This window comes from Ascaphus truei, chromosome 13 (genome assembly GCF_040206685.1).
Source record: "Ascaphus truei isolate aAscTru1 chromosome 13, aAscTru1.hap1, whole genome shotgun sequence".
In the NCBI taxonomy this organism is placed as follows: domain Eukaryota; kingdom Metazoa; phylum Chordata; class Amphibia; order Anura; family Ascaphidae; genus Ascaphus; species Ascaphus truei.
Window position 1 is genome coordinate 44513687 of NC_134495.1, and position 27172 is coordinate 44540858.

The 27172-nt window shown below is 46.6% G+C and overlaps 1 protein-coding gene across 1 annotated transcript in view; it reads left to right on the plus strand.

Moving 5' to 3' along the window:
* The first annotated feature begins 400 nt into the window (after positions 1 to 400).
* The window catches only part of LOC142465303 (uncharacterized), a 39007-nt gene continuing 12235 nt past the window's right edge, over positions 401 to 27172 (plus strand). Inside the window, exons 1-4 of the mRNA XM_075569335.1 lie at positions 401 to 457; positions 8870 to 9021; positions 9567 to 9770; positions 9961 to 10084. Coding sequence (XP_075425450.1) covers positions 8941 to 9021; positions 9567 to 9770; positions 9961 to 10084 — 409 coding nt within the window. The 5' untranslated portion in view covers positions 401 to 457; positions 8870 to 8940. The remainder of the gene's footprint in view (positions 458 to 8869; positions 9022 to 9566; positions 9771 to 9960; positions 10085 to 27172) is intronic.

The window sequence follows — 27172 nt, forward strand, 5'->3', positions numbered from 1 at the left end:
ATAATCACTGATATAAATCTGCAGGATATGATATAAAAATCCTGTGACTGCAGCCAGAGGCCCCTCCCCCTCTCCCACTTCTTCCTTTCCCTCTAGCTTTACATCCCCTTTCTCCCCCTCTCCTCCTCTCCAGCTTCTTCCATTCCCTCCCCTCTCTCCCCCACACACCCTCTCAACTCCTTCCTCCCCCTCTCCAGCTTCTTCCTTCCCGTCTCACTCTGTCATTCCTTCCTCCTCTACAATTGCACAATGATTGGCGGCTGCTTGTCCTGTCGGCTCTCCTTTCCTGCAGGGGCTTCTGGGAGCTGTAGTTCTGTTCTTCCAATAGTATAATATTTACAGATAAATGAACTACAAAACCCAAGAGTCCTTGCACGATGATAAAACGTCACGGAGAGATCAACCAATCAGTGCAGAGATTTGTTTACTCCCCCCTCCCACACTTGGCTGCAGCAAGGTAATGATCTGATATTCTCTGTCATCATTCACATTACACACACACACACACACACACACACACACACACACACACACACACACACACACACACACACACACACACACACACACACACACACACACACACACACACACACACACACACACACACACACACACACACACACACACACACACACACACACACACACCCTATTGTAATACACAGTCACACTGTAACACTGACACACACAACTATTGTAATACACAGACACACTGTAACTGACACACACAACTATTGTAATACACAGACACACTGTAACACTGACACACACAACTATTGTAATACACAGACACACTGACACACAGCTATTGTAAACCACAGGCACACTGTAACAGTGACACACAAACTATTGTAATACACAGACACTGTAACACTGACACACACAGCTATTGTAATACACAGACACACTGTAACACTGACACACACAGCTATTGTAATACACAGACACACTGTAACACTGACACACACCGCCATTGTAATACACAGACACATTGTAACACTGACACACACAGCTATTTTAATACACAGGCACACTAACACTGAACACACAGCTATTGTAATACACAGGCACACTGTAACACTGACACACAGCTATTGTAATACACAAACACACTGTACCACTGACACACACAGCTACTGTAATACACAGACACACACTGTAACACTGACATACAGCAGCTATTGTAATACACAGACACACTGTAACACTGACATACAGCAGCTATTGTAATACACAGGCACACTGTAACACTGACACACACACAGCTATTGTAATACACAGGCACACTGTAACACTGACACACACAGCTATTGTAATACACAGGCACTGTAACACTGACACACACAGCTATTGTAATACACAGACACAGTGTAACACTGACACACACAGCTATTGTAATACACAGGCACACTGTAACACTGACACACACAGCTATTGTAATACACAGGCACACTGTAACACTGACACACACAGCTATTGTAATACACAGGCACACTGTAACACTGACACACACAGCTATTGTAATACACAGGCACACTGTAACACTTACATACCGTTTCAGGGGATACCAGGACTTTTAACACTTTTTACCTTCTGGGATAATTCACTAGGCAAAACAAGGTAGTGGAATAAAATTAGGTTTATTCGCGTAAAACCCACAGGCACACAATGAATACTCAAAATACAGAAAGAATACAGGCATACCCCGCTTTAAGGACACTCACTTTAAGTACACTCGCGAGTAAGTACATGTCGCCCAATAGGCAAACGGCAGTTCACGCATGCGCCTGTCAGCACGTCCTGAACAGCAATACCGGCTCCCTACCTGTACCGAAGCTGTGCGCAAGCGGGGAGACTATAGAGCCTGTTACAAATGCGTTATTTACATCAGTTATGCATGTATATGACGATTGCAGTACAGTACATGCATCGGTAAGTGGGGAAAAGGTAGTGCTTCACTTTAAGTACATTTTCACTTTACATACATGCTCCGGTCCCATTGCGTACGTTAATGCGGGGTATGCCTGTACACACTTACTGGGGGTCTGATGCTGAAAACTAGCCTGAAATAGGTGCAGGGTGCCTGCTTCGGAAGGCTTACCTTGCCCGGGACCTCGTCCTGGGATACGCTATACTCTTTTTGGGGGGGGGGGGGGAGATCGCACAACTGCGAGCGCTTCATTCTATTCTCAGAACTTGGTCCTAGCGTGTGACAGTCTCAGCTAGGCAGGCTTTCCCAGGTCACTATTTTATTTTAGCCTAATTGGTAGGAGCGCAGGAATCGTTCTTTTTGTTTTTCATAGGGGTAGGTTTATTGGCTCATCTGCTCAACATAGCATTTCCTCAGAGGTGTATGTCTCCTCCCTTCAGGAAAAAGCCCTGTCATAACAATATCATGAGATATCATGAGATATTATGTAGTCATTCCATTTGGTGCTTGAGGGGCTAATGCGCCACACTTGTTTTAGCATAATACAAAATGCTGGGCTTGAAACAGGTCAGGACTGTTTCTTTGGTCTACTCTGAACTTCAAAGGGACTTACTTGGGGCGGGGGTCCATCCTGGATAGCCCACTCAAGGTGTCAACTACTCTAATCAAGTTCTATAGACAAGGTCTGGGGAGAGAAGCTTCAAAGGGTCCTCCGGAAGGGATGGGCTTGTGCTGGTGCCATGAGGAAAGAATGTATTTACGTCTGGGTAAAGATTTTGAAACTCAGATCTCACCAGATGCATGCTTTGAAGAGAGCACACAAGACCTCCTGTTCTGAGCCAGTGGCCTCTCTGGAGAAAATCCATAGCATTTGGTAAATTATAGGATTGTCCGTTTTACCCTTTTATTATAAGAAGCTGTTCTGCCTTGTATTGTAACTGTAGGTTTTTTTGGAATACCTTTTCTGTAATCTAAGCACTGTATTTTTATATATATTTAAAACATTTAATAAACCGCACGCTCTGGGGAGAGTAATTATGATCCGGGCACATTTTTGCTGCAACTGATTTCGGTGTGTTAAAGTGCATAGTTTTTTCTATAATAACCAGGGAGCTGAGGCCCTGGCAAATATTAGTCTATCTTTTATCATATTTGCACACCCTCAGGTGGTGGCAGTGGATAGATCTGATTTGCAATTGAGTAGGGGTTAATATTAAATCACTGGAGGTACCTTGCGCAGATAAAAGGTGGGGTGGCTAGAGTAGCCATGTGTATTAACCCTGGTTGCATATCTAAGTCACGTGCTCACTTGTCCTCATTTGAGGGACCTTTGTGAAGGTGAAGAGTGGGGCAGTTTATGAGCTGTAGATTAATCCTTGATCCTGTAGAGGGGATACTGTCCAATTGACGGACCTTTGCAGAGGTGAAGAGTGGGTGCGCTTGCGAGCGTCAGTATTAACCCTTGTCCCATATGCAGGTCGTGTGCTAGCTGGGTGCAGAACGTGACAAGCCCCTACCAATTTTTCAGTTAGTACAGGTATATTGCACTTCAGTGTCAGTCTGTACATCACGCTCCTAGGGTGTATGTTTTATTATATTCACACCAGGGAATTTGTGCACCCAGTTTACCGCTATAGTATGGTAACTATGATACTGGCTTTAGCCAGCTTTTAATTGCACTACTCACAAAAGCATAAGGCCTTGCCCCCGCTGCCTACTACAGCGTCCGTTGTGAATAGAATTGAGAGCAGGACTTGCGTAGAGCGGCTAGGCACGCCCCCCGGCGGTTCAGCCAATGAGGACGAACCTGCCGGGTGACGTCATGGCCGCGCCCCCGTCACTCCCCCGCCTCGCCCCCCCCCCCGGTCTCGCCTCCTGCAGTGAGCTGCAGACCGGGGAATCGGCTGAACGCGCCGCCAATATCGCGGGCGCGCGTTACAGCGGCGTGACCGGGGCCTTAGCCTAAGCTTTATTTAACCCCTTCGGGGCTTTCTCACAATGTACCCCCAGTCCCTCACATCTATCTTTCCCACTGCGGGGGGACAAAAACAGAAATGACACACAGTCTCTCACATCTTTCCCGAGTGACAGACATTAGGTACCCACAGTCCCTCACACTTCTGACTGACACTGACAGAAAATACCCACAATCGCTGCAGCTGCAGGGTGACACTGAGGGAAAGGACAGACAGCCCCTCATATCACATATTGTGATACTGACACTTAACAAACTCAAACAAACAACAACAACAACAATTATAACAATACAAAATAACACCTTATGAACTAGACATCCCTAATTTAATTAAAAGAATAAAGTATAAGCATACACAATAAATTATAGCGTATACAAGGGGTAGTGACTTGTAGACTCTGCTCTGGTGGGGAAAAATTGAAAAACCTACTTACAGCAAGTAGGTATAAATCAGATATTTTTTCTTTCCATTTATAATGATATTATATGAATTATATACATATATATTTTGTGGTGGCTCAGGGGTTCCCTATATCCTATATCCCTGTATCCTACTGGATATAGATCCAATGTGGTCTTTCTCCCTCCTAATAGAGGTAAATGAGAATTTTAATCTTAGTAGAGGTATATTAGTATTTTATCTGGTAGTGTTAGGACTTGCGAACGGGTGTCTGCCTTGTCGTGGCTCGCAAGCTTACAACGCTTTGGCCAAAGGGTTAAACTAAATGACCCTTTTTCAAGAGAATATATAAGTATTTTACTGTGTATTTCTGTCATGTTGGATGTAGCATTGGGCTTCTCTGTCGACTGTTGTATATTCTAAATATCCTAGTAAGTAGAACTTTTGGGCTTGATTTTGGTGATCTGATTTTCCTTACACTATTGCATGGTTACTGAAAATCACAGGTAGGATACTCGAGTATTGGATTCTGTTTGGACTAGAGCAGGGGTGCGCAAAAGGGGGGCGCGGCGAGTGCAGAGGCCGCACACTCTTCCCCGAGGCAATTAAATTAAATTAAATAATGGGGGACCGCGTGAGGTCTCTGCAACCTCTACTTACCGGGATTCAGCCGGCTTCTCGACGCGTCGCCATGGCAACATGGCATGATTTGACACTGCGGGACATTCGACGTGACTTCACATGACCCGCGGCATCAATTGACGCTGGTGCACCGGAAAGGGGGAGGGAGGCACTGGGCTAGCAGGCAGGGGGCCGCAGCGCAGAAACTTTGTGCAACCCCTGGACTAGAGGATAGAATCCAGTCTAGCACGGAATGGTTGTGATATTTTAGGTTTGTCCGTGTGTGTTGAGAAATTTGAGGGGTTAGGTTTAGTGAATTGACTTGTGTCTGGATTTTGTTGTTTTTAGGGTCAAGCCATTTGAGGTTGCATGGGAAGAGTGAGCTGTTAGTTCTTGGGGATTTCAGAGAGGAAATTGAGCAATGAACCTGAGTGATATCAGCCAGGGATTGTAGTGGGGCTTTAGGGGGGTGGTAGATGCCATTAATAAGAATGGGCTTAGAGAAGGGGAGGCACATTTTGCCAACTATGATTTAAAAAAAGGGTGGGCTTGGGGGTCAATTTAGCTGCGTAAATTGTAAGGAGACTTCCATATAAAATAACACCCCTCGTCCTATGATCCTCTGCAGAAGGATAATGAACATACAAGTACAATATACATCACATAAGATGCTGCGCGGTTGTGTTTCAGTGTCTCTCACAAGTCCCAATGACCCCTTGTTAGGTCCTTGAGGGACCCATTTGTGAGTGCTGGCACAACATTGGAGCTCTTATTGAAAGTGTGTGTAACTGTAGCAGGCCTGTGCCTTTGCAAATCCTGCGGTTACTCTCAACTCCCGTAACCCGTGTCGTTGCTGCTCTCTTCTTAGTCCTTCCTCTTTCTGAGTGACCATTATTGGCCTTATGGGACATTGTAAGAGACGTGTGCATATTCTGCAGAAGGATAATGAACATACAAGTACAATATACATCACATAAGATGCTGCGCGGTTGTGTTTCAGTGTCTCTCACAAGAGTTTCCACTCATAGTAGCATGTGTACACCACAGGGTGCCACACCTTCCAGGTTCACCTAGGTCCAACATCATGGGGATCATCCATTTAGCCATACTAACCGCGGGTACTTCAGTTGACACCCCAGGGCAGTCATATGTCCTCTATTTAGTCAGCTACTCCTTCTCTCATATTGCGCATAGAGGCCTCCTCCCTTATGGGACATTGTAAGAGACGTGTGCATATTCTGCAGAAGGATAATGAACATACAAGTACAATATACATCACATAAGATGCTGCGCGGTTGTGTTTCAGTGTCTCTCACAAGTCCCAATGACCCCTTGTTAGGTCCTTGAGGGACTCATTTGTGAGTGCTGGCACAACATTGGAGCTCTTATTGAAAGTGTGTGTAACTGTAGCAGGCCTGTGCCTTTGCAAATCCTGCGGTTACTCTCAACTCCCGTACAAGAAGGATAATTCTTTCCTCCCCATATCCATCATCCTCTTGTGAAAGACAGACTTTGTCCTCTATTTAGTCAGCTACTCCTTCTTCTCTCATATTGCGCATAGAGGCCTCCTCCCTTATGGGACATTGTAAGAGACGTGTGCAGAGGTACGCAATAGAGACTGTTTTAAGGTGAACTAAAAATAAGGCTTTTATTGCGCCTGCTTCTTTAACACATGAAAATCATCAAACGTATGCAAATAAGGGGTTAAACAAAGCTTCTGCTCCACTTGGGAATATTTCTAGGTAAACATATGCAGTCCAGAACTCCCTTTAGATAGCATGTTTCCCAGCCCCAAACATATAGTTTGATATGTGCAGATAAACAACAGTCTTTGAAAGTAATGCTTATCTGTCTCTCTGGTAGCAGTAGGGGGGAATGCTTCTCTGCTCTCCTGGCATAGCCTTTTTGTCCTAAGGCACTTTCAGATTTTAGAAGTCTTCTCCCCTTGTTGTCTGGCTGTCAGTCTACAGCTCTCAAGACCTCTCTGTCCCTTCCTGTTTCAGCCCACGTGGGAGCTCAGGAGTCTCTCCTTCCTGTTTCAGGAGGAGCCTTTTCTCTAACAAACCTCCACTCTTCCAGGTGCTGGTCAATTAACCAGCACACTGCTGGATTAGAGGCAAGTTTTCTGAACAGGGATAAGTCCCCTGTTACAGACATCTTACAAGCTGGCTATTGGCAGTAGATTATTCCTATGTGGGTTTTGGCTGACCCAGGTCCTTTCTCTGGTTTCTCTCTGTACACTGGCAATGCTTTTAGTTTCTCCAATATGACACAGGGCTCGGATTTCCATCAATCTGCTATTTTGTGTTTTCCATGTACTGTATGCCCAGGTTCCTAATGTGAACCCTGTCATCCTTCTGCAGCTCCTGGCCCTGTACTCTTCGGTCATACCTCTCTTTGTTTCCTCTGTTGGTACAGTCGGCAGCATTAGTGACCAGTTTATAAGCCGTATGCAATTTTTCCTTTTCCTAATACGTTTTGCATGTACGTAGTAGGGGATTTACCATCAACCGAAACACAGGTCTATCTGCAATCTAGCCTCCCGCCCGAACATCAGGTAGTACTGAGTATCCTGTGGTTTCATTACTAGCACAGTTGTCTGCATAGACTGTGATGTACATGTTGGGTCCATTTTCCTTTCTCCCTAGTATCCAAAGTTTCCAGCATGTTTAGCATGGTTCTGTGAAGATTTCAGGCTGAGGATCCCCTTGTGGGTGATAGGGTGTTGTCATGGATTTTCTAATAACGCATAAGTGCAATAACTCCATAAGTGCAATGGACCTTAGTACCGTTACAATTATTAACACAGTATCAGTGTAAGTTTTGTTTTTTGTATTCCAAAACAATTATCGCCCACTGTGTACAACTTTACCGTGACTTTGTCTGACCATACTTCTCGTTTAGCGCAAGGTATTGTGTGTCATTCACACCAATTGATATCTCAGTAGTGCCTCCAATGTAATCTCTATGTCCTTAGACACACCTCTATATGCTAAAGTGGGGGCACCAAGTCCTAATTCCTGTTATGTCCGGTGCAATCCACTAGCTGAGCAAGTTCCAACAATGGGACACACCACAGGACTTTGAATAACAAGAGCGTGTTTATAGAACTCCTACAAACACTGGCATATACATACAGTATATATGATAATCAACATACTTTTGGTACAATATACATCACATAAGAAGGTGGGCGGTTGTGTGTCAGTGTCTCTCACAAGTCCCAATGACCCCGTGTTATAAGGGGCCATTTGTGGGTGCTGGCACAACATTGAAGCTCTTATCGAAAGTAGGTGTAACCGTAGAAGGCCTATGTCTTCAAAAAGTCTTCAATAACCTTATCTGTAATTAGAATCCCATATGAGGTTACTCACAAGTGCCATAGCCAGTTGGTTGCTGCTCTCCGTAGACCTCCAGAGGATCTGTCCAGGACCTTGGTCAACCAGCCGAGTCTTCCTGCTCACATGCTTGTCCTCTGGTCTCCACACCACAGTTGTCCTGGTCGCGGAAGCTCTGCTCCCTCGTGCTCTGCCAGGGATTCTTAAAACACTCTCGCCTTAGTCCCTCCTATTCCTGAGTGACCATTATTGGCCTGACGGTATGTCTGTCATTTAGTGACTCATTAGCATACTGCAGAGAGGACCATCCAGAGGGCACCATGCATACATAGCTGCATCCCGTGCAAGGGGGTTACAGATAGGAAGGACCCGCAGTCCCTCATATGTATCCCTCCAGGGTGACACAAACAGGAGGGACACTCATTTAATGTTATATTTTCTGCCATTGGAGAGCTCTCTCTCTCTCTCTCTCTCTCTCTCTCTCTCTCTCTCTCTCTCTCTCTCTCTCTCTCTCTCTCATATAATATACTGTATATCACTAACTCTGTCTTTCTCTGTCTCTCTCTCTCTCTCATACAATATACTGTATATCACTAACTACAGAGGTCACCACGCGGTGAAACACTTCCACAAGACCAGTGCCCATTCTTGGACCATCTGACACTAACTCACTGATGATGAACAAGGACAAGAAGCAGATGACTGAGAGGATCTTGAATCACACCCTGGAGATTATCTACCTGCTGACTGGAGAGGTGAGGGCTGCTGGAGAAAGTAATAATGACACCACTCTTATCTCCCTCACTACAACAGGGACCTGCAGAGCGTTAATATGGGAGGTATTTGAGAAGCAATATCCAAAGAAGTAATTACAGAAAACAAGAATGCAAGGGCGGGCAAGATGTTTGTATATATGGTCACTGTGCAGCAGGGGAGCACAATGTCAGATAGGATCAGAGAAGGATGTAGTTTTTTTTTAGAGAGGAGTGACCCAGTGATTGAATGTATGTGGATCCAGTAAGAGACATGTTTGTGCAGAGGAAGATCCTGGAGATATAAAGAGCTGAAACATCAATTTTATCATTTATATATGTATGTATGTGTGTTTCGTCTCTATACTGCATTATGTTCTAATATCCACAGTGTCAGAAGTCCTGTAATGATTACATATATTTTTGAATGTGATGTTTGCATATATGAGCTCAAAGCTCATGAATTGTACAGTGCAGGAACATGAGACATATCAACTGTTGTCTCTTGCTCTGCACAGTGATATTTATTACTATCTCTCAATATGTAGGATTATATTGTTGTGAAGAAGCACGGTGAGCATGTCACAGACAGCAGCAGTCCCTGTGTGCCAGAAAGATTCTGCAGGACCCAGAGGCCCATCATGGAGAATCCAACTAACTCCCTGATACATGAGAGAAACAATGACAATAAGCTGATGTCTGAGAAGATCCTGGAACACACCAACATCATCATTCACCTGCTGACTGGAGAGGTGAGGGCTGCTGGGCAGCGTTAGATATTACCACCTTTCTGTCTTCATTCAGCCTTTTCCTGAGCAAACATTGTTCTATGTATCTGTATTCTCCTCTCTGACTTGCTCACCTGGCTTTCCATAAGGAAAAGATTCTTACAGGACCAATTATTATATCTGGATACTGAGTGGGGGATTCTCTGTGTTTCAGGTACCTATAAAGTGTGATGATGTTGCTGTGTATTTCTCCATGGAGGAGTGGGAGTATTTAGAAGGACACAAGGAGCGTTACAAGGACGTGATGATGGGGAATCACCAGAACCTCAGCTCACTGGGTAAGAGGAGGTTTTCTGTTATTCTAGTATAGTTGTCAGTTATGTTTGGATCCAGCAAACAGGAGCTCAAGTTACACTTTGTGTTTTTGTTGTGAGGTTTATGTCAGGAATAAGAAACAAGTTACAGAGCCGGAAACAGAGGTTCATCTTTGTCACTCAGGACGGGATATTTTAGAGCAGAGGTTGCCAACATTTTTTCTCTCTACGCCCTTTATTTATAATGCTCAGATGCCCTTACAATAGTGCGGACATGATACCCATGGGAAAGACAGCTACACACACACACACACACACACACACACACACACACACACACACACGGGACAGATCTCTACACACACACAAATTAGACTGTCGCAGAAAAAATAAACAGGATAGAGTCACAAGAAAACCTGAACAGGACAGACACACACGTCACAGGAGAAGAGATACACACAGGCCAGATAGACACACAGCACAGGTGCAGATGCATACAGGGCAAATATACAGTACAGACACACATGAGAAGAACAGACACACAGTATAGACAGACACACAGAACAAATACACACAAAGGAGTTCAGATTCACCCAGGACACACACACACACACGACAACAGACACACACACACACACACACGAGATTAGATGCACATAGGACAGACAGATACACACACACATGAGAACAGATGCACAAGGGCCAACAGATACACCATAGGAGAACAGATATACACACAGAACAGATAAAATACACTGACATACAGCACATGAGTACAGATACACACAGGACAGAAAAACACACAGGAGAACAGATGCACAGAGACCAGACAGACACAAACAGTGGAGAACAGATACACATAAAATACAAAGACCTACACCACCGGCCAGATACACTCACAAAGAGACACACTCGACACTCACACAGGAGAACAGATACACACAGGACTGACAGACAGAAAACAGAAAGATACACACACACCGACACAGGACAGACATACAGACACACACATGCACATTCACACTCACAGGGGAGAATAGATACACATAGGACACACAGACATAGACCACAGGTCAGGCACACACACACACACACACACACAAAAGGGAACAGATACACCACAAGAGAACAAATATACATCTGACCGACACATGCACTCACACACAAGGCAGCCACACACCACATTAGAACAAATGCACACAGGACAGAAAGAGACACACCACAGGAGAACAGATACATACAGAACAGACACACACAGGACAGATAGACACACAACACCGGAGGACAGAGACACACACATGATAACAGATATACACACAGTGGAGAACAGATACACATAGAACACAGACATAGACCACAGGTCAGATCCACACAACCATACACGAGAACAGGTACACACAGGCCAGACAGACACTAAAAGAGAACAGATACACACACACATACACACGAACAGATACACACACACACACATGACAGACATATCCATAGGAGAACAGATACACAGACACACACACACAACAGACATACACAGGAGAACAGGCACACGCGCACAAAAACATATACACACACACAGGAAACACAGACATAGATCACAGGTCAGATACACACACACAAACACACACACACACACACAGGAGAACCGATACACACACACACTCACACCACAGGATAACAAATACACGTAGGACAGGTACACACAGACACACACATGCAGAGAGGCCAGACACACACCACACGAGAACAGATACAAACACAGTGTAGAACTGATACACAAGACACAGGCTTACACCACCGGTCGGACACACACACAAAAGGCAGCCAGACACCACAGGAGAACAAATACACACAGCACGCACACACACACACACACACACACACACACACACACACACACACACACACACACACACACACACGATACAAAAGGACTGAAAGACATACAAACCACAGGAGAACAGATGCACACAGGACGGACACACACACGATAACAGATATAGACACAATGGAGAACAGATACACAGCACAAACAGACATAGACCACAGGTCATATACCCACAACCACACACGAGAACAGATGCACACAGGCCAGACACAGACACACAGTAGAAAAGATGCACACAGAACAGACACACACACACACATAGAACAGATACAGGCACACAAAGTACAGACAGCCACAAACACACACATACTCACTCAGGAGAACATATACTCACAGGACAGACACACTTAGACACATAAGAAAACAGATAAACAAAGTACAGAGAGACACAGGAGAACAGATACGAAAAGACAGACAAACACACACACACACGGAAATCGATACACACAGGACAGATACACAAACACACGCACAGGAGAACGGTTACACACACATACACTCAGAAGAACAGATTACACACAGAACCCACACGAGAATAGAGACACACACACAGTGCCATGAGAGACCAGAACTCTTTGATGGGATCAAGCACCAGACAGGACCCAGATTAAATAACAGGTATTTATTCTGTCCAGAGCCAACGGACCCAGCACAATATCACTTAACAGAGCTATACTCATTTAAATTAGGGGATACAGGGGTAGTCGTATATACCCAGTGCCACCGAAATGACCTACCCGGCAATGCTTATACTCCTGTGAGGATCCGGACCTCTCTGGTAGAATCGCGGTTGAGCACTTTCAAATTCCCTGATCAAAAGTTCTGCTCTCTGCTTCTTCGGCAACTCACAGTTCCACGGCACAAACGCACTTTCAAATCTCTATCGACTCGCAGCCTCATTTTGAGGTTTCTCCAGTACAGCCTCGGAGCACGCCGCTTAGTCCACCTCCACGACAGGATCAGAATGAACACTGGAAGTAAGATCGGCAGCTCTTTACATAGACCCGGGCCTCCATCTGAAACTATGGAGAAGGTCTGTCAAACAATCAGAGCACAGATTCTATGTGGGCCAATCACAGAGTGAGCTACGTCAACCAATCTCAGAGCGAGGACTCGCCTTTGATTCGCCAATCAGGACCATAGGAGGGCACAGTGCTTCGAGGTATTCCACAGAGGTGGGCATAATAAGAGTGGGAAAATCAAACTGACCACTGAGACCTGACTCAGTTGGGGATTAGACCCTGACCTCAGGTTCCAGTTTCAGCGGGGTTACCTCCTGTGGTGATGGATGACTGGGTCTGAGTTGAAGAATGGTCCTGCCTTCAGTCACAGTTCCCCGGGCCTGAGTACACGCCCCTCCCCACACCAACAATGTCTTATGCACTTCTCCTTTCCCCAACCTAGCACACCAAGGGAACAAAGAAATATACAGGTGTAGTTACACACACAGTAGTAATGTAGCAATACAAATACATGCATACAGTTCTAAAATACAGTACATGTTTTTTGGGCCAGATGAGCCACAGAAGGATGGATCTACAGTGAAATCCTGTATATCCATTAAGATGAATATATGAAGGGTATCCCGCTACAGCTTGGAAATTGTGGTTTTAATGCTGCTGGGAAAGGTAGTGGAAATACACATATGTAGGGAGAACAAGCAATCCACTTGAGCACTCAATTCCCTAGACTGAATGTTATATGAATGATTTTAAAATAAATGTTTATTGGTCATCAAGTTAAAGAATGGGGATTAAAATCCAAATAAAGAACACACACATATGAATCCGATGTCGAGTGCTTGCTGCACTCTGGATTAAATGTGAAACGAAACAAATGAGTGGAATTATATCAATGTTTCGGAGGGGGCTGGTATACAGCTGACCCTTGCTGAGGTGTTTCAACAACAGTATTGGTGTGGACAGAGATTGGTGAGACGTGTGACAGCCTGTATGGGTGGACTGGCCACTGTGGCTATATGACAATGGGTTATAGGAGGGTATCAATGCCCTACAATAGGTGCCAGGTGTATACCCTTTATGGCACCAGGCTGTACCAGTAGCGATATGGTGCTGGTATTGGAATGTATAGGTGTAAGAGTGTACAGGAGCTGCAGTGGTGTGTATAACAAATAATACTACCAGGGGTCCTGGCGCGCAGCTGATCGCTTGCTGAATGGGGACTCGGCTATAAAAGTACTAGCATAGAGGTACCAGAATTGCGGTGTGGTTCGTGAGTATGCCTGTGCCCATATTGATGAATGGGCTCTACTGCTAAGTACTATGCAAGTACTGTGTAAACCGCAAGGAGAGCCCCTGGATAGAGCTGTACCACTGGAGGATCAGGAAAACACTCTTATATACCAACTATACTGCACCGATGTACTAGGTAACAGTGGGCTACAGGAAGGTAACAATATCCTCAGAAAAGTACTGAGTGCATATCCTGTATGGGCTTAAGACTGTTCCAGTATCGGTATTGTGCCAGTGTGGATTGTGTGAATGTGAAAGTGTACAAAAAATGCAGTAGTATGTACAGATAGTACTGTAATTGTATCAGGGGTCCTGACATACAGCGGATCACAAATACAGTGGTGACTCGGCTATTCTAGCAGAGGTACCGAAGGTGCGGTGTGGCTTGTAAGTATGCCTGTGTCCATATTATTGAATGGGCTGTACCGTAGGTACTGTGCACACACTATATGAACAGCAGAGGGGGCTTCTGAATGAATCAGTACCGCTGATGGAAGGGTAAACACTTAAACAAACAACCTGTAATGTACCGGTGTGGCTATGAGTATGCCAATGTCCATATTATGGAATGGACTCAACCGTACATATCAGGGGTAAGCGTAACACGCAGACTCGTTTACACCTACAGTTTAGGAGAATGAACACCGTAACTCTTGCTCTATTGAGTGTGGTTCAGCCGCGAGGTCTGGCAGCTGCTCGCCGTGCGATGCAGAATGCTGCCACGTCAGTGCTGACCTTGCACGTGTGAATGGCCGACGCGCGCGTTTCGTATGAGAAACGCTTTTTCAGGGCTGTAACGAGGGCTGACGTGGCAGCATTCTGCATCGCACGGCGAGCAGCTGCCAGACCATCTTCATTCCTATGGAAGCAGTATGGGTGTACTTAGTTTTTCACACACAGCTTCTCCATTTTGGCTTTATTTTAGTTAAATAAATCATGACACGGTGTAATATGTCATGTGTTGTTGTTCATCTGAGGTTGTATTTACCTAATTTTAAGACCTGCTAAGGAACAGATGATTGTTATATCCTGATATGTAAAACCATAGAATTCAAAGAGGGCGTACTTTCTTTTTCACACCACTGTATGTATGTATGTATGTACGTCTTTATTTATCTAGTGCCATTAATGTACATAGCGCTTCACCGCAGTAATATATGTGACAATCATATAAATAACACATGAAGGGGAGAAGTGTTTCAGACATGAAAGTAACATTTAGGACCAAGAGGAGTCCCTGCTCCGAAGAGCTTACAATCTAATTGTCCTGGGATCTGGTGCCTTAGCAAGTAGGAATAGTTACAGTAGGGTGCTGCAGCAAAATTGGGGTCGGGGTTCCAAAGGACCAGGCTGTGACGGTAGCGTCAGACAGGGTTATAATATACACACAAAAATTACTTCACTGGGTTGAACTGAATGCGACTAAGATATAATAAAGAAAGTTTATTCCTTGGAAAAGGTGAACACACAGAATTATACAATTAACGCACAAGATATGAACACTTACTTAGGGTTTGGGAAATGAAGCAGTCATTAACGGGACTGGCAATTCATTCAGGATACAAAACGAAGTCACAACGAATAACACTGGATATAGGGCTGCCCCTCATTTATATAGGGTTTGAGTCCTATACCATCACATGGGATTTCAACACACTAAACCAAAGGCGTCTTTGGGTTTACTAGACTGAGCACTGGCCCATCAAGGCCTTTGTTAAATGTGTGACACACAATACTTTGCATAAGTACTCAGGGATTGTTCTCATCCGCCTTGGCATTCACATGCAGGGTGGGGGAGAGCCTTTGACTAAGGGCCCATTGTAGACCACTTGTTGCACCCTGACCATTTAGCATATTACAGAACCCATCTCTTTTCCTGGGCTTTTATGCCAGATACAAAATACAATATTTCTGACAATCATGGTTATATCAAAATAATCCGTTCGGTTTGGCCGAGCGGACCAGAACTTGCCCGACCCTAATGCTGGAGGGTACTCTCTATTGTGGCCAAGTTTCAGCTCGCTAGGACCCACTGAACCGGAGTCACAGAAAATGGGTTTAAATGCCTTTTTTAATCAAGATACATTTCTCCGCCATTGAAGTCAATGGCAGAATCACCCAATTCAATAATTACCCTGTCTCCGCTCTGCTGATCAGAGAGGGTCAGGATTTGCCATGCAATCAAGCCGACGCTATGACTATCTGCTGGCCAAATCCTGGCTCTCTAGTCTCCGCAGAACCGGAGTTCCGGGGCTACAGTTTTACCTTCTTTTAACTTAGCCGTTTAAACACGCGGCTTTCCCCCATTGGAATCAATAGGGCCGGCGCCGCCATAGGAAATGCATGGGCCGGCGCTGCCATAGGATTCAATGATAGGACCCTCCGGTCTGGCGCAACCCTTTCCCGGGGGTCATTGACCGTCGGACCCTGTGGGGATCGAGTGAGGGGGTTCCTAGGATCTAGGGGCAAAAAGAACTTTATTCCGGGGTGCCCTAGAACCTAAGTTTACCACGCCAATTGCACGTGAACTTGACCGGGGGTTGATCAAAGCTCTTTTTTTAAAGGGTTTCCGCTCTTGCGGTTTTGCGGGCTGGCTGGCTGCCAGCTCGTCTCCGGAGGTCGGCATCGAGGAATCCCCATTGAAACACATTGCGCCATTGACTTTCATCGGGGAACCGCCGCTCCTCCTCTCTGGCGCCACCTGCAGGTCTTCTAGGGAAACGGGCCCAAATCGCCGCAATCTCCATAGGATTGTATTGAGCCCCAACGGCGACCTATGGAGAAACTGCAAAATGGCGACTGCAAAGGCGGGAAAAGGGACAAAGGGCCATAAATACAGAATTAACCTTAACCCTTTCCCTCCCGCATAGATCCCAGTGTATGTGTTGGTGCAGACACTGGAATAGGAACAATACATATTTACAGGGGAATACACATTTGGGGGTTGAAGCAGGGTAGAAAACACATAACTGGACCGCAGTCCAGTTAACCCCTTGCCTCCCAAGTGAGAGTAGGGGGTGGCCAAATGGGGTGTAACCCCTTTAATACCGGGCCAAACCCCCTCTCCCATGACACAGGCAACATAGTCTGGGTCACGATACCCAAGGTTTAGGCAGCAGAAAGGACTAGAAACAGGAACAGCACGTGAAACAGATGGGTCCAGCAGCACTAGGGTTAGAATACCTTGCTCAGGCAGAGACTGGGAGAAACTGGCTGCTATTTAAGACACTGGAGCGGGTGCAGCCAATTACCTGCTCCAGGAAGAAGCTTCTGCAGTCATCTTGGTTCACCCAGTGAATCCTGACAGGGTGAAGACAGACACACAGGACAGACACACACATGTGAACAGATACATACCACAGGAGAACAGATAAACACAAGACCAATAGGAGAGGACAGATATACACAGGACAGATTCACTCAGGAGAACATATAAACACAGAACAGAAAAGCACGCGAGCACACACCACAGGAGAACAAATACACAGAAGACAGACACACACACAAACCCTCACAGGACAGACAGACACACACACTCACTACAGGATAACAGATACACATAAGACATACAGCACAGATCAGATACATGCATACCACAGAAGAGCAAATACACACAGGACAGACACACGAGAATAGATAGAGAAAGCACAGAAAGACACACAACAGGAGAAAAGATACAGTACAGACGGATAGTAACACACAGCATAGGAGAACAAATACTGTATATATACATACACACACACACACACGATAACAGATACACACAGTGGAGAAGCGATACACATAGGACACACAGACATAGACACACAGGAGCATGGAGACACACAGGAGCATGGAGACACACAGGAGCATGGAGACACACAGGAGCATGGAGACACACAGGAGCATGGAGACACACAGGAGCATGGAGACACACAGGAGCATGGAAACACACAGGAGCATGGAGACACACAGGAGCATAGAGACACACAGGAACATAGAGACACACAGGAACATAGAGACACACAGGAGCATAGAGACACACAGGAGCATAGAGACACACAGGAGCATAGAGACACACAGGAGCATAGAGACACACAGGAGCATAGAGACACACAGGAGCATAGAGACACACTGGACGGAGAGACACACAGGAGAACAAATGCACACAATACAGACAGCCACACACAACACAGGAGAACAGATACAGGACAGACAGACACGCACAGTACAGACAAACGCACACACCACAAGAGCATGGAGCCACACACAGAATAACAGATACCCCCACAGTGGAGAACTGATGCACACAGGACAGACAGACACCAAGAGACACACACCAGGAGAACAGATACACACACCACAGAAGAACAGGGACAGACACCCAACACTGGAACCCCCTTACACATGAGAACAGATACCCACATCATGGAAAACAGATACACATATGACAAACAGACATACACCACAGAACAGACACACACACACACACACACACACACACACAGGGCAGACACATATCTATAGACATACACCACAGGAAAACAGATACACAGAGCCCAGACAAACCTAAACACCACAGGAATGTTACGTTTCAGTACTTTGCTAGTTGCTGTCCAGGACACAGACCTACAGGGCAGAGGTTGGGAGTATATTAACCAACCCTTGACTTGGGATCTTGTGCTTAAACAAGCAAGAATAGTCAGGTCTGTTTCCAGGATCGTGGGCAGAGTGCAGCAGCGATGTCAGCATCAGAGTTCCAAAGTCAAGAGAGGTGGTAGCGTCGTTTGGTTCCAGATACCAAAGGTAACAGGAATAGAGACCGGTAAATCAATTGAAACAGACGGGGTGCAGCAGAACAAGGGCTAGAATATGTTACAAGAGCAAAGGTTGGGTGTAACTGGCTGCTATTAAGGCCTGGAGCAGGTGCAGCCAAGTACCACCTCCAAGTGAAAGCGTTGGCAGCCATCTTAGTGCACGTGTTGGATCGCTGCTTGTTAATTGAAGGAGTGTGAGGTTCGCCATTAGGCGGCTGGAGACCTTCTCACCTGAGAACCCCTGCTACGACAGACGCCCCTGATGCGCGATCCCACGGTCCGTTTACGCGTGCAGTCAGTCTGCCCTCCCGTGGGCTCCGTCTCCAAGCCCTGCCTCCGCAAAGGCGTGCAGCACATTTGTTCACCCAGCCACCCCTCTAACCTCCTTCCCAGTCTCTGCCCCCGCTCCTGTGACAGGCAGGTTCGGCACGGGTGAGACGCGCATCCCAGACTCCGCCCCCTGACCCCAGTGACGCGCACGGATTGGCGTGCGTTCGGTACCGGCTCCAAACCTCTGCAAAGGGACATGCGCGGTGCGCAAGTGACACGCGACTAGGTCGTCAGTCCTCCACGTCTGCGACTCGCGCGACACGTAGCTCTGCCTCCAATTGGGCTGTGTCATAGGGCACATCTGTGTGACCCAGCAGCCGATGGGATTCCCCTCTTCTGCTCTGCCCTGGCTCTACATTGGTTGATGGCTCCTTTAAATAGCTGCCTTGTTCATTCACTCATTGCTGAGCATAACCTAATGTGCCTTGCTGCATCCTGCTTTGTTCCTGCTGCTGCCTGACCCCTGCTTCGTAATTGGACTCCGCATCTCTCCTATCCTGACCCGGCTTACACACAACCATTCTGAACTCTACTCCTGACCTCGGCTATCCTCGCAACGATTACTCTCTACTCTCCAATCCTGATCTTGGCAAAGTACCCCAACGAAGCGCTACTCTCCAATCCAGACCCGGCAAGTATAAACGACTACTCTACCTTCTATACTCCTGACCCGGCTTGCAAGACTAATCTACACTCTAGGCGCGCCCTCGCGGTTGTGGGTTGGCGTTTATACAATTCCCTACCTCAGCCTCACGGTCGCATCTGGTTTGTGGTGAGCTACGCGTTACAAGGAGTTGGCGTTGGAGAAGTAAGTGGGATTAAATGGAGGTAGAGCTGTGAGAGCAGATAATGTGTGAAGATGGAAAAGCTTCAATATGCTTCTGAAATATTTTATCCAAGACCAATAACAGAGCAGCTGTAACAGCAGGAAATAGCTGACACCCTTTGGCATGACTCTGTGTTATGTCCAAGACAGTGAGAAGTAGAGTGAAGTCTGCTGCACCGCACACTGACCCCTACAGTAGACATGCAGGGAGAGGGACTACGAACTCCAGGTCTTTGAAGTTGTGTCCCTTCCTCATGATACTGAGCTTAGTGAAGGCATATTGGAGAGACTCTTAGGGGGAGAGGGGGCACTGTGATGGAAAGGGGTCCAGGACCAGCATACAGTATTAAAGGTTAATCCCGGTCACTGGCCCCTGCCCATCCTTTCAAGCTATCTGGTTTTTTTTATATGCCCGGGAGACCCTTGCATACTCTGTAAATTTAATTATTTATTTGTGTGTGTTTAAACTGTTCCTAAGTATAAAAATATGATTGTGCATACATAAAGCATAGCCAAGGTCTCTGGCCATGCCGAGTATAGAAACCCTTTCTGCAGCCCGCATATCTATTTATTTTATTTATAAAATGTTTTACGCGGAAATAATACATTGAGAGTTACCTCTCATTTTCTTTTTTTTTTTTTCCAAACTTTTTTATTGGGTAGGTACACAGTTACATGAATACAAATGACAAAATTTTTCATCCCAATACATGACGCCATTTTCAATTTTTGTAGGGGGAGAAGCAAGGCAGCTTGCCCATAAGGAGCACTTCCCAAGAGGGGGAAGCTTGGTATAGTACCAAAGTGGGGGAAAGGGAGAGGGGGAACCTGTATGGGGGGGGGGAGGAACAGGGAGGGAGGGGAGAGGAGGGGGGGGAGTATTCCTTCTTCTGGGCGTCCTGCGTCCCAGTTATTAGAGCTGCTAGATCTCCATGGGGTGGGGGGGGTCCTGTTTTGACCCGAGGGGGACCCTCGTCCTATAGTGACAGCCACGGTTCCCACACTCTTTCGAATGAATTAGCTTTTTGCTTTAGGTAGGCCGTAAGCTTTTCCATACGCATCACTTCGTTGAGTCTTTTTTTTATCATTCCCTTAGTAGGGGGGGCTACCTTCTTCCAGGAAGACGCTATTTCACATCTTGCCGCTGTGAGAATAAAGGAGATCAATTTCCTAGTTGGACGACCAATTTCCTCAGTTGGTCTGGCCAGTAGGTAGGTCAGCGGCTCAATGGGTAACTCGAGGTCTGTGACTTCTTTTATTAAATTTTGGACCGTAGTCCAGTATTTCTTAATTTCTGGACATGTCCACCATATATGGACCATGTCCCCCCTTTGACCACAGCCTCTCCAGCACAGATCCGATGCCAGAGGGTAGATTTGTTTTAGTCTCGCTGGCGTAAGGTACCAGTAGAAGAGTACCTTATAAATATTTTCCTTTGTGGTGGTGCAGATGGATGTCTCTGTGGCCGCTCCCCAGATTTCTTCCCAATCTTCCTCCTCAATAGTTATATTCAGGTCAGCGGCCCATTTAAGCATGTAATCATGCTGAGGAGGTCCCTCCCTTGTTTCCATTTCCGAGTAGATCTTGGAGATTAGTCCCCTTTGGTCTGAATCGGGCTTGCATAATCTCTCGAATCTAGTGGGAAAGGGGAATTCCGGGTTTGGAGATACCTTTTGGGCGAAGTGTCTAATTTGGAGGTACTTAAACGCATCCAAAAATCGGGATCTTATATTTTGCTTTTAGATCCCGGTAGCTTAGGAGACTTCCTAGACACATTATGTCCATCAATGTCTTTATTCCTTTTGACTTTAGTTGGTTAAACTGTTTTGACGCACACCCCGGGGGGAATTTAGGATTATCAAATATTGGAGTAAGTTGTGACCCCGTAGAAGTGAGTTTATATTTGAGTTTAGTTTTTAGCCAGACTTCCCAAGTGTGTCTTGCCGTTTTTAATTTAAATTTTCGCGGTGGCATGTCTTCTCTTTCCATACTCCATAGGCATGCTGGCAGAGAAGGCATTTTAGAGTAGAATGTTTCTATTTGGAGCCAGCGTCTTTGGGCTGGGTCTGTGTTTCATAGTACCGCTTGCTTTAGTTGGGCGGCTTGATAGTATTTTTGGATATCTGGGACTCCCATGCCCCCTCTCCCCCCGTGGTGACAGTAGAACTGAGCGGGCTACTCTGGGTCTTTTGCCTTGCCAAATAAAATGGAACATCTTGTTTTGGATGTTTTTGAGCTCTGAGCCGGGGACATGGACCGGGAGGGTTTGAAAAAAATATAGTAGTCTTGGGAGTATATTCATTTTGAGAGAAATCATCCTTCCGATCCACGATATCTGGTAATCTTCCCATTTGCTCAAATCCTTTTTGATTTTGTCAAAGAGAGCTGGGTAGTTACATTGATATAGTGACTGGTAGTCCTTCGATACATTCACTCCCAGGTATTTAATGTATGAGGGGCTCCATTTATATGCAAAGTTTATTTTAATTAATTTCACTTCTGGCTCTGTTAGGCTAAGATTTAGGGCCTCTGATTTATCACTATTAATTTTGTATCCTGATATGCCCCCAAAGTCCTCAAGCTCCTTTTGGAGGTTGGGGAGGGAGGTCTGGGGCTTGGTTAGCGTTAGGATGATATCATCGGCGAACAGGGATATTTTGTAATTTGTTTTTCCAATCGTTATGCCCTGGATATTTATGTTACTTCGAATTTTAGCCGCCAAAGGTTCTATGGTGAGAGCAAAGAGGAGGGGGGACAAGGGGCAACCCTGTCTTGTACCATTTCGTATTTGGAATCTCTCAGAATTTCCTCCTGGCAGTTTTACTATTGCTGACGGATTCTGGTACAGCGCCTTTACTCCTTCTAAGTATGTGTCTTTAAAGCCGAATTTCTCCAACGTTTTGGTAAGGAAAAGCCAATCGATTCTATCAAATGCCTTCTCTGCATCTAAACTTGGTAACATTGCCTTGGAGTTGGTGAGGTGGACGTGTTCAATAATGTCAAAGATTTTTCTGGTGTTGTCTGAGGCTTGACGCCCTAGGACAAACCCTACCTGGTCAGTGTTTATTAGTCTTGGCAGAATGGGGTTCAGCCGATTCGCCAAGATTTTACTGTAAAGTTTCAGGTCGTTGTTTAGAAGTGAGATGGGCCTGTAGCTTCCGCACTGTGTTGGGTCTCCCCCTTCTTTGTGGATAATGGCCAGATTAGCTAGGGACATTGATGAGGGGATAGGGTTCCCTTCCAGGAATGAATTGAACAGGCTCAGCAAGTGTGGGGTCAAGACTGGGAGAAACCTTTTGTAATAGGTATTGGAGAAGCCGTCTGGGCCTGGTGCTTTGGATATTTTAGAGACCTTTACTGCGGATATCAGTTCTTTTTTAGTGATTTTGGAGTTGAGGTGGGAATTTTCTTCCTCCGTCAACTTGGGGAGATCACAGTCAGCCAGGTAGCTTAAGATTGCTTCCGACTTTGCCGACTCTGAGGCCCCCTTTTGAGTCTTCAAATTGTAAAGTTTAGTATAGAATTTAGTGAATTCGTCCGCTATTTTCTTCTCATTGTATAGCACCTCCCCAGACCTGCTTCTTATCGCCGTGATCTGGGATCTCTTTTGTACACCTCTTAGCTTAGAAGCTAGCAATCTATCGGCCTTGTTCCCCTTGTCGTAATATCTCTGATTAGTCCATTTGAGGGCTTTTTCCACACTTTCTAGCTGAATGTTTTTTAATTCATTTCTAGTGGAGGTCAGTGCTTTATATATTCTTTTTGAGGGGTTAATTTTATGTTGTTGTTCCAAATTGGTTATTTTCTCTGTTAGATCTTTTATTATTTTTGCCTTAGTTTTTTTCTTATGGGAGGCAATCGAGATAAAATCACCTCTGATTGCTGCTTTATGAGCTTCCCATAGTATAGCAGGTGATGAGACCGTGCCATAGTTGTTAGTGAAGTACTCCTTAAGGGCCTTTTTGATCTTCCTCTCTACCTCTGGACAATTTAATAGTGTGTCATTCAACTTCCAATTGTAGGAAAATGTTTTTACAAAGGGGACCGATAGAGTTAAGGTGACTGGCGCATGGTCTGACCAGGTTGTTGGGCCTATGTCAGAGCCTGCGGAGGCCTCAATGCGCGAATAGGTCTGGTGAGGTGCCGAGAAGAACGTATAATCTCTTTGGCCCTGATGCTGGGTTCTCCATATATCCATTAAGGAAAATTCCTTTAGTATCTATCTGAATCTCTTCCCCTTACTTAAGGATTGGGGTGGGTGTGGTCGGCCTGGGATGATAGGGGAGGGGGGGGGGATGTTGATAGGGGAGGGGGGGGAAGGGGGGAAAGGGGGGAGGGGAGGGGGGGAAAAGGGGGAGGGGAGGGGAGGGAGGGGGGGGAGAGGGGGGGAAGAGGGGGGGGGAGAGGGGGGGGGAGGGAGAGAGGGGGGGAAGGGGGGGGAAGGGGGAGAGAGGGAGATGGGGAGGGAGAGGGGGGGGAGAGCAGAGCTATGTTCACATCATGTTAGTTTATATGCTTTTAAAAACCGGATATTTGTCAGGGTAAACATTTTGGATAACACTTAGCTTTGTAAATGTGAACAACTGGCCACCATACCATGTGGGGCCTTATCTAGAAACACAGACACAGTTAACTTTTGCTTTCACCTTACATAAATCCCATTGCGATTCTCTTTTGTTTCCCAATCAGGGAGCGTCAGCATTTTCCATAAAAATTCTGCAGGACAGGGGGGAGGAGATGGGGGCAAGGGGGGGCAACGGGGGGGCGGGCAAGGGAGGGGGGTTCACCAGATAGAGCTCCCTTTCGTGGTGTTATTTTTTGTTTGCAGCTTCCCTTTAACACCTTAATAACTTCCCCCCCTCCATGACCGGGGGGGAGGAATAAGGGCCGGTGGGGGGGGGGGGGGGAGAGGGATGGATAGGGGTAGGAGCTGAACTGGGAGGAGGGCTATACCGAGTGTGTTGTGCATTGATTTGTACACTTCTGCTATTGGGAGGTTACTGCTTGCGTGCCTTTATAACGGGGGGGGGGGATCGGGGTATGTACACAGTTGGACCGTGGGGGGGAGACCGAGGGGGGGGAGACCGAGGGGGGAGGGGACCGGGGGGGGGGAGGGGACCGGGGGGGCCGAAGGGACCCGCTTGTACCGTTTCCAGGGACTCAACGCCAGCAGAGAAGTCCCCCCCCCCTAAACATCCCCACAAACCCTCCGCCGCCTCGGGCTCATCACTGTCTGGAGAGTGGACTTGTCGCCCTGCGCCTTGGGGTCTCCGACATCTGTTGTCTCTGCTCCAGGTGGGCTGCTGCTTCAGGTCGGGGCTGTGGTATGTAGGACCCTCCCCCGTCCGGCCGGGCGACCCGTTTAGGGGTTTCCCCGGCCAGTCGGCAGATTTGGGACCGCATTACCGAGGTTGACGGGGGTCCGGGGGTCAGTTCCAGTGGGCCTCAGGAGCTCTTCAGCAAAGATCCTTCCGCTGTACCGTCTCCTCTGGGCTTCTTCAGGGCGACCGTGGCCCTCCCGGTTGCCGTCGCTTCCGTCGGCCTCGGCGATCAGTGGGGAGTCAGGTACTCTCGCGACGTCCCTTCTTCTCGCGCGGGGGAGCCAGGCGCGGGAACCTGGTGGTTCAGTCAGAAGGCAGGCGTCTTCAGGGGCGTTGGGATCGCAGGGGAGCTGCGGTACTTTTTTTTTTCCAGGTCTGGGGTTCGGGGCACAGTGGTTTCAGGGTCTCAGGACAATCCGGATCAATCAGGTAAGTTGAAAGTTTATTTATTCGCCACTTTATTTATTTCTTGGCACATTTTGCTGGAGGGCCGCGATCCTTTCAGAGGCTCTTGCTGGTCCACTTCTGTCTTCTTTGCGACCCCTGGCTGGGGGGACTTCCAGCCACGATGGAGGGGGGGTCAAACCCAAGGCCTGGGCAAACGGCAACATGTCCTCGGGGTGTCGTATAGTGAAAAACCTTCCTCCTTTATTTACTGTTAACTTAAAGGGGAACCCCCATCGGTATTTCACTTCTTTTTCCCTCAGGAATGAGGTCAGGGGCTTCAGCTCTTGGCGCCGGATTACTGTTTGCCTTGAGAGGTCACTATACAGTTGTATGCTTTCCTCTTGGAAGGTTAGGGATTCCATTTCTCGGCTGGCAGCAAGGATCCTTTCTTTTGAGGAGTAGCTGTGCAGCCTTACAATAATGTCCCTTCTTCTCTTGGGGTCGTCTGATTTAGGACCCAGGGCTCGGTGGGCCCTGTCAATCTCCAGGTCTTTCTCTGGGATGTCTCCACAGATCAGTGCAAATAGTTCCATTATGTATGCTTTAACTTGAGAGGGGGCAATTGTCTCAGGGACATTTCTGACGCGTATATTCTGGCGTCTGTCCCTGTTTTCTTGCTCCTCCTGATTTTCTTTTAAAGCTGCTATTTCCTCCCTAGGCGTGTTATTTCCTCTTCTGCAGCTGCTTGTTTTGTCCAGGTGTCCTCCACCTTTGCCTCAGTGTCCGTTGTTCTCTTTGTCAGGGTAGAGATTTCCTCCCTGATGCCCCTCACTGCCTCCTTTAGATCAATTTGTAGGGACTGGTGTAGCTTAGTGTGCATTTCGGCAAACAGCTCCTCCATATATTCCCTGGTTACTGGCATCCCTGATGCTGGGGTCTCTTCAGTGTGTTTCCGAGCACTCGTTGCAGCAGATGGGCCTCGTGGCCCGCCGCCATCTTGTTTTTCTGCCGGCTCTTCCATTCTCCTCTGCTGTGGTGAGAAGTACTTTGAAACCCCTTGATTTGTGGATTTCTTTCCTTTCCCAGACATTCTTGATACCTTCCCCCTTGTTTTGATCCAAAAAAATGGGGTGAAAATCGGGTGGTGTGTATTGCTTTAATACAGGTTATGCAGCGGGTCCACGGAGCTCAGTGCCTACCCGACCATTCCTGGTGACGTCACCGGAAGCCTCTCACCTCTCATTTTCAAGTATGTCCTGGGCATAGAGTTAAGATGACAAATAGTACATGGTTACATAAGTGAACAGGATTATACATT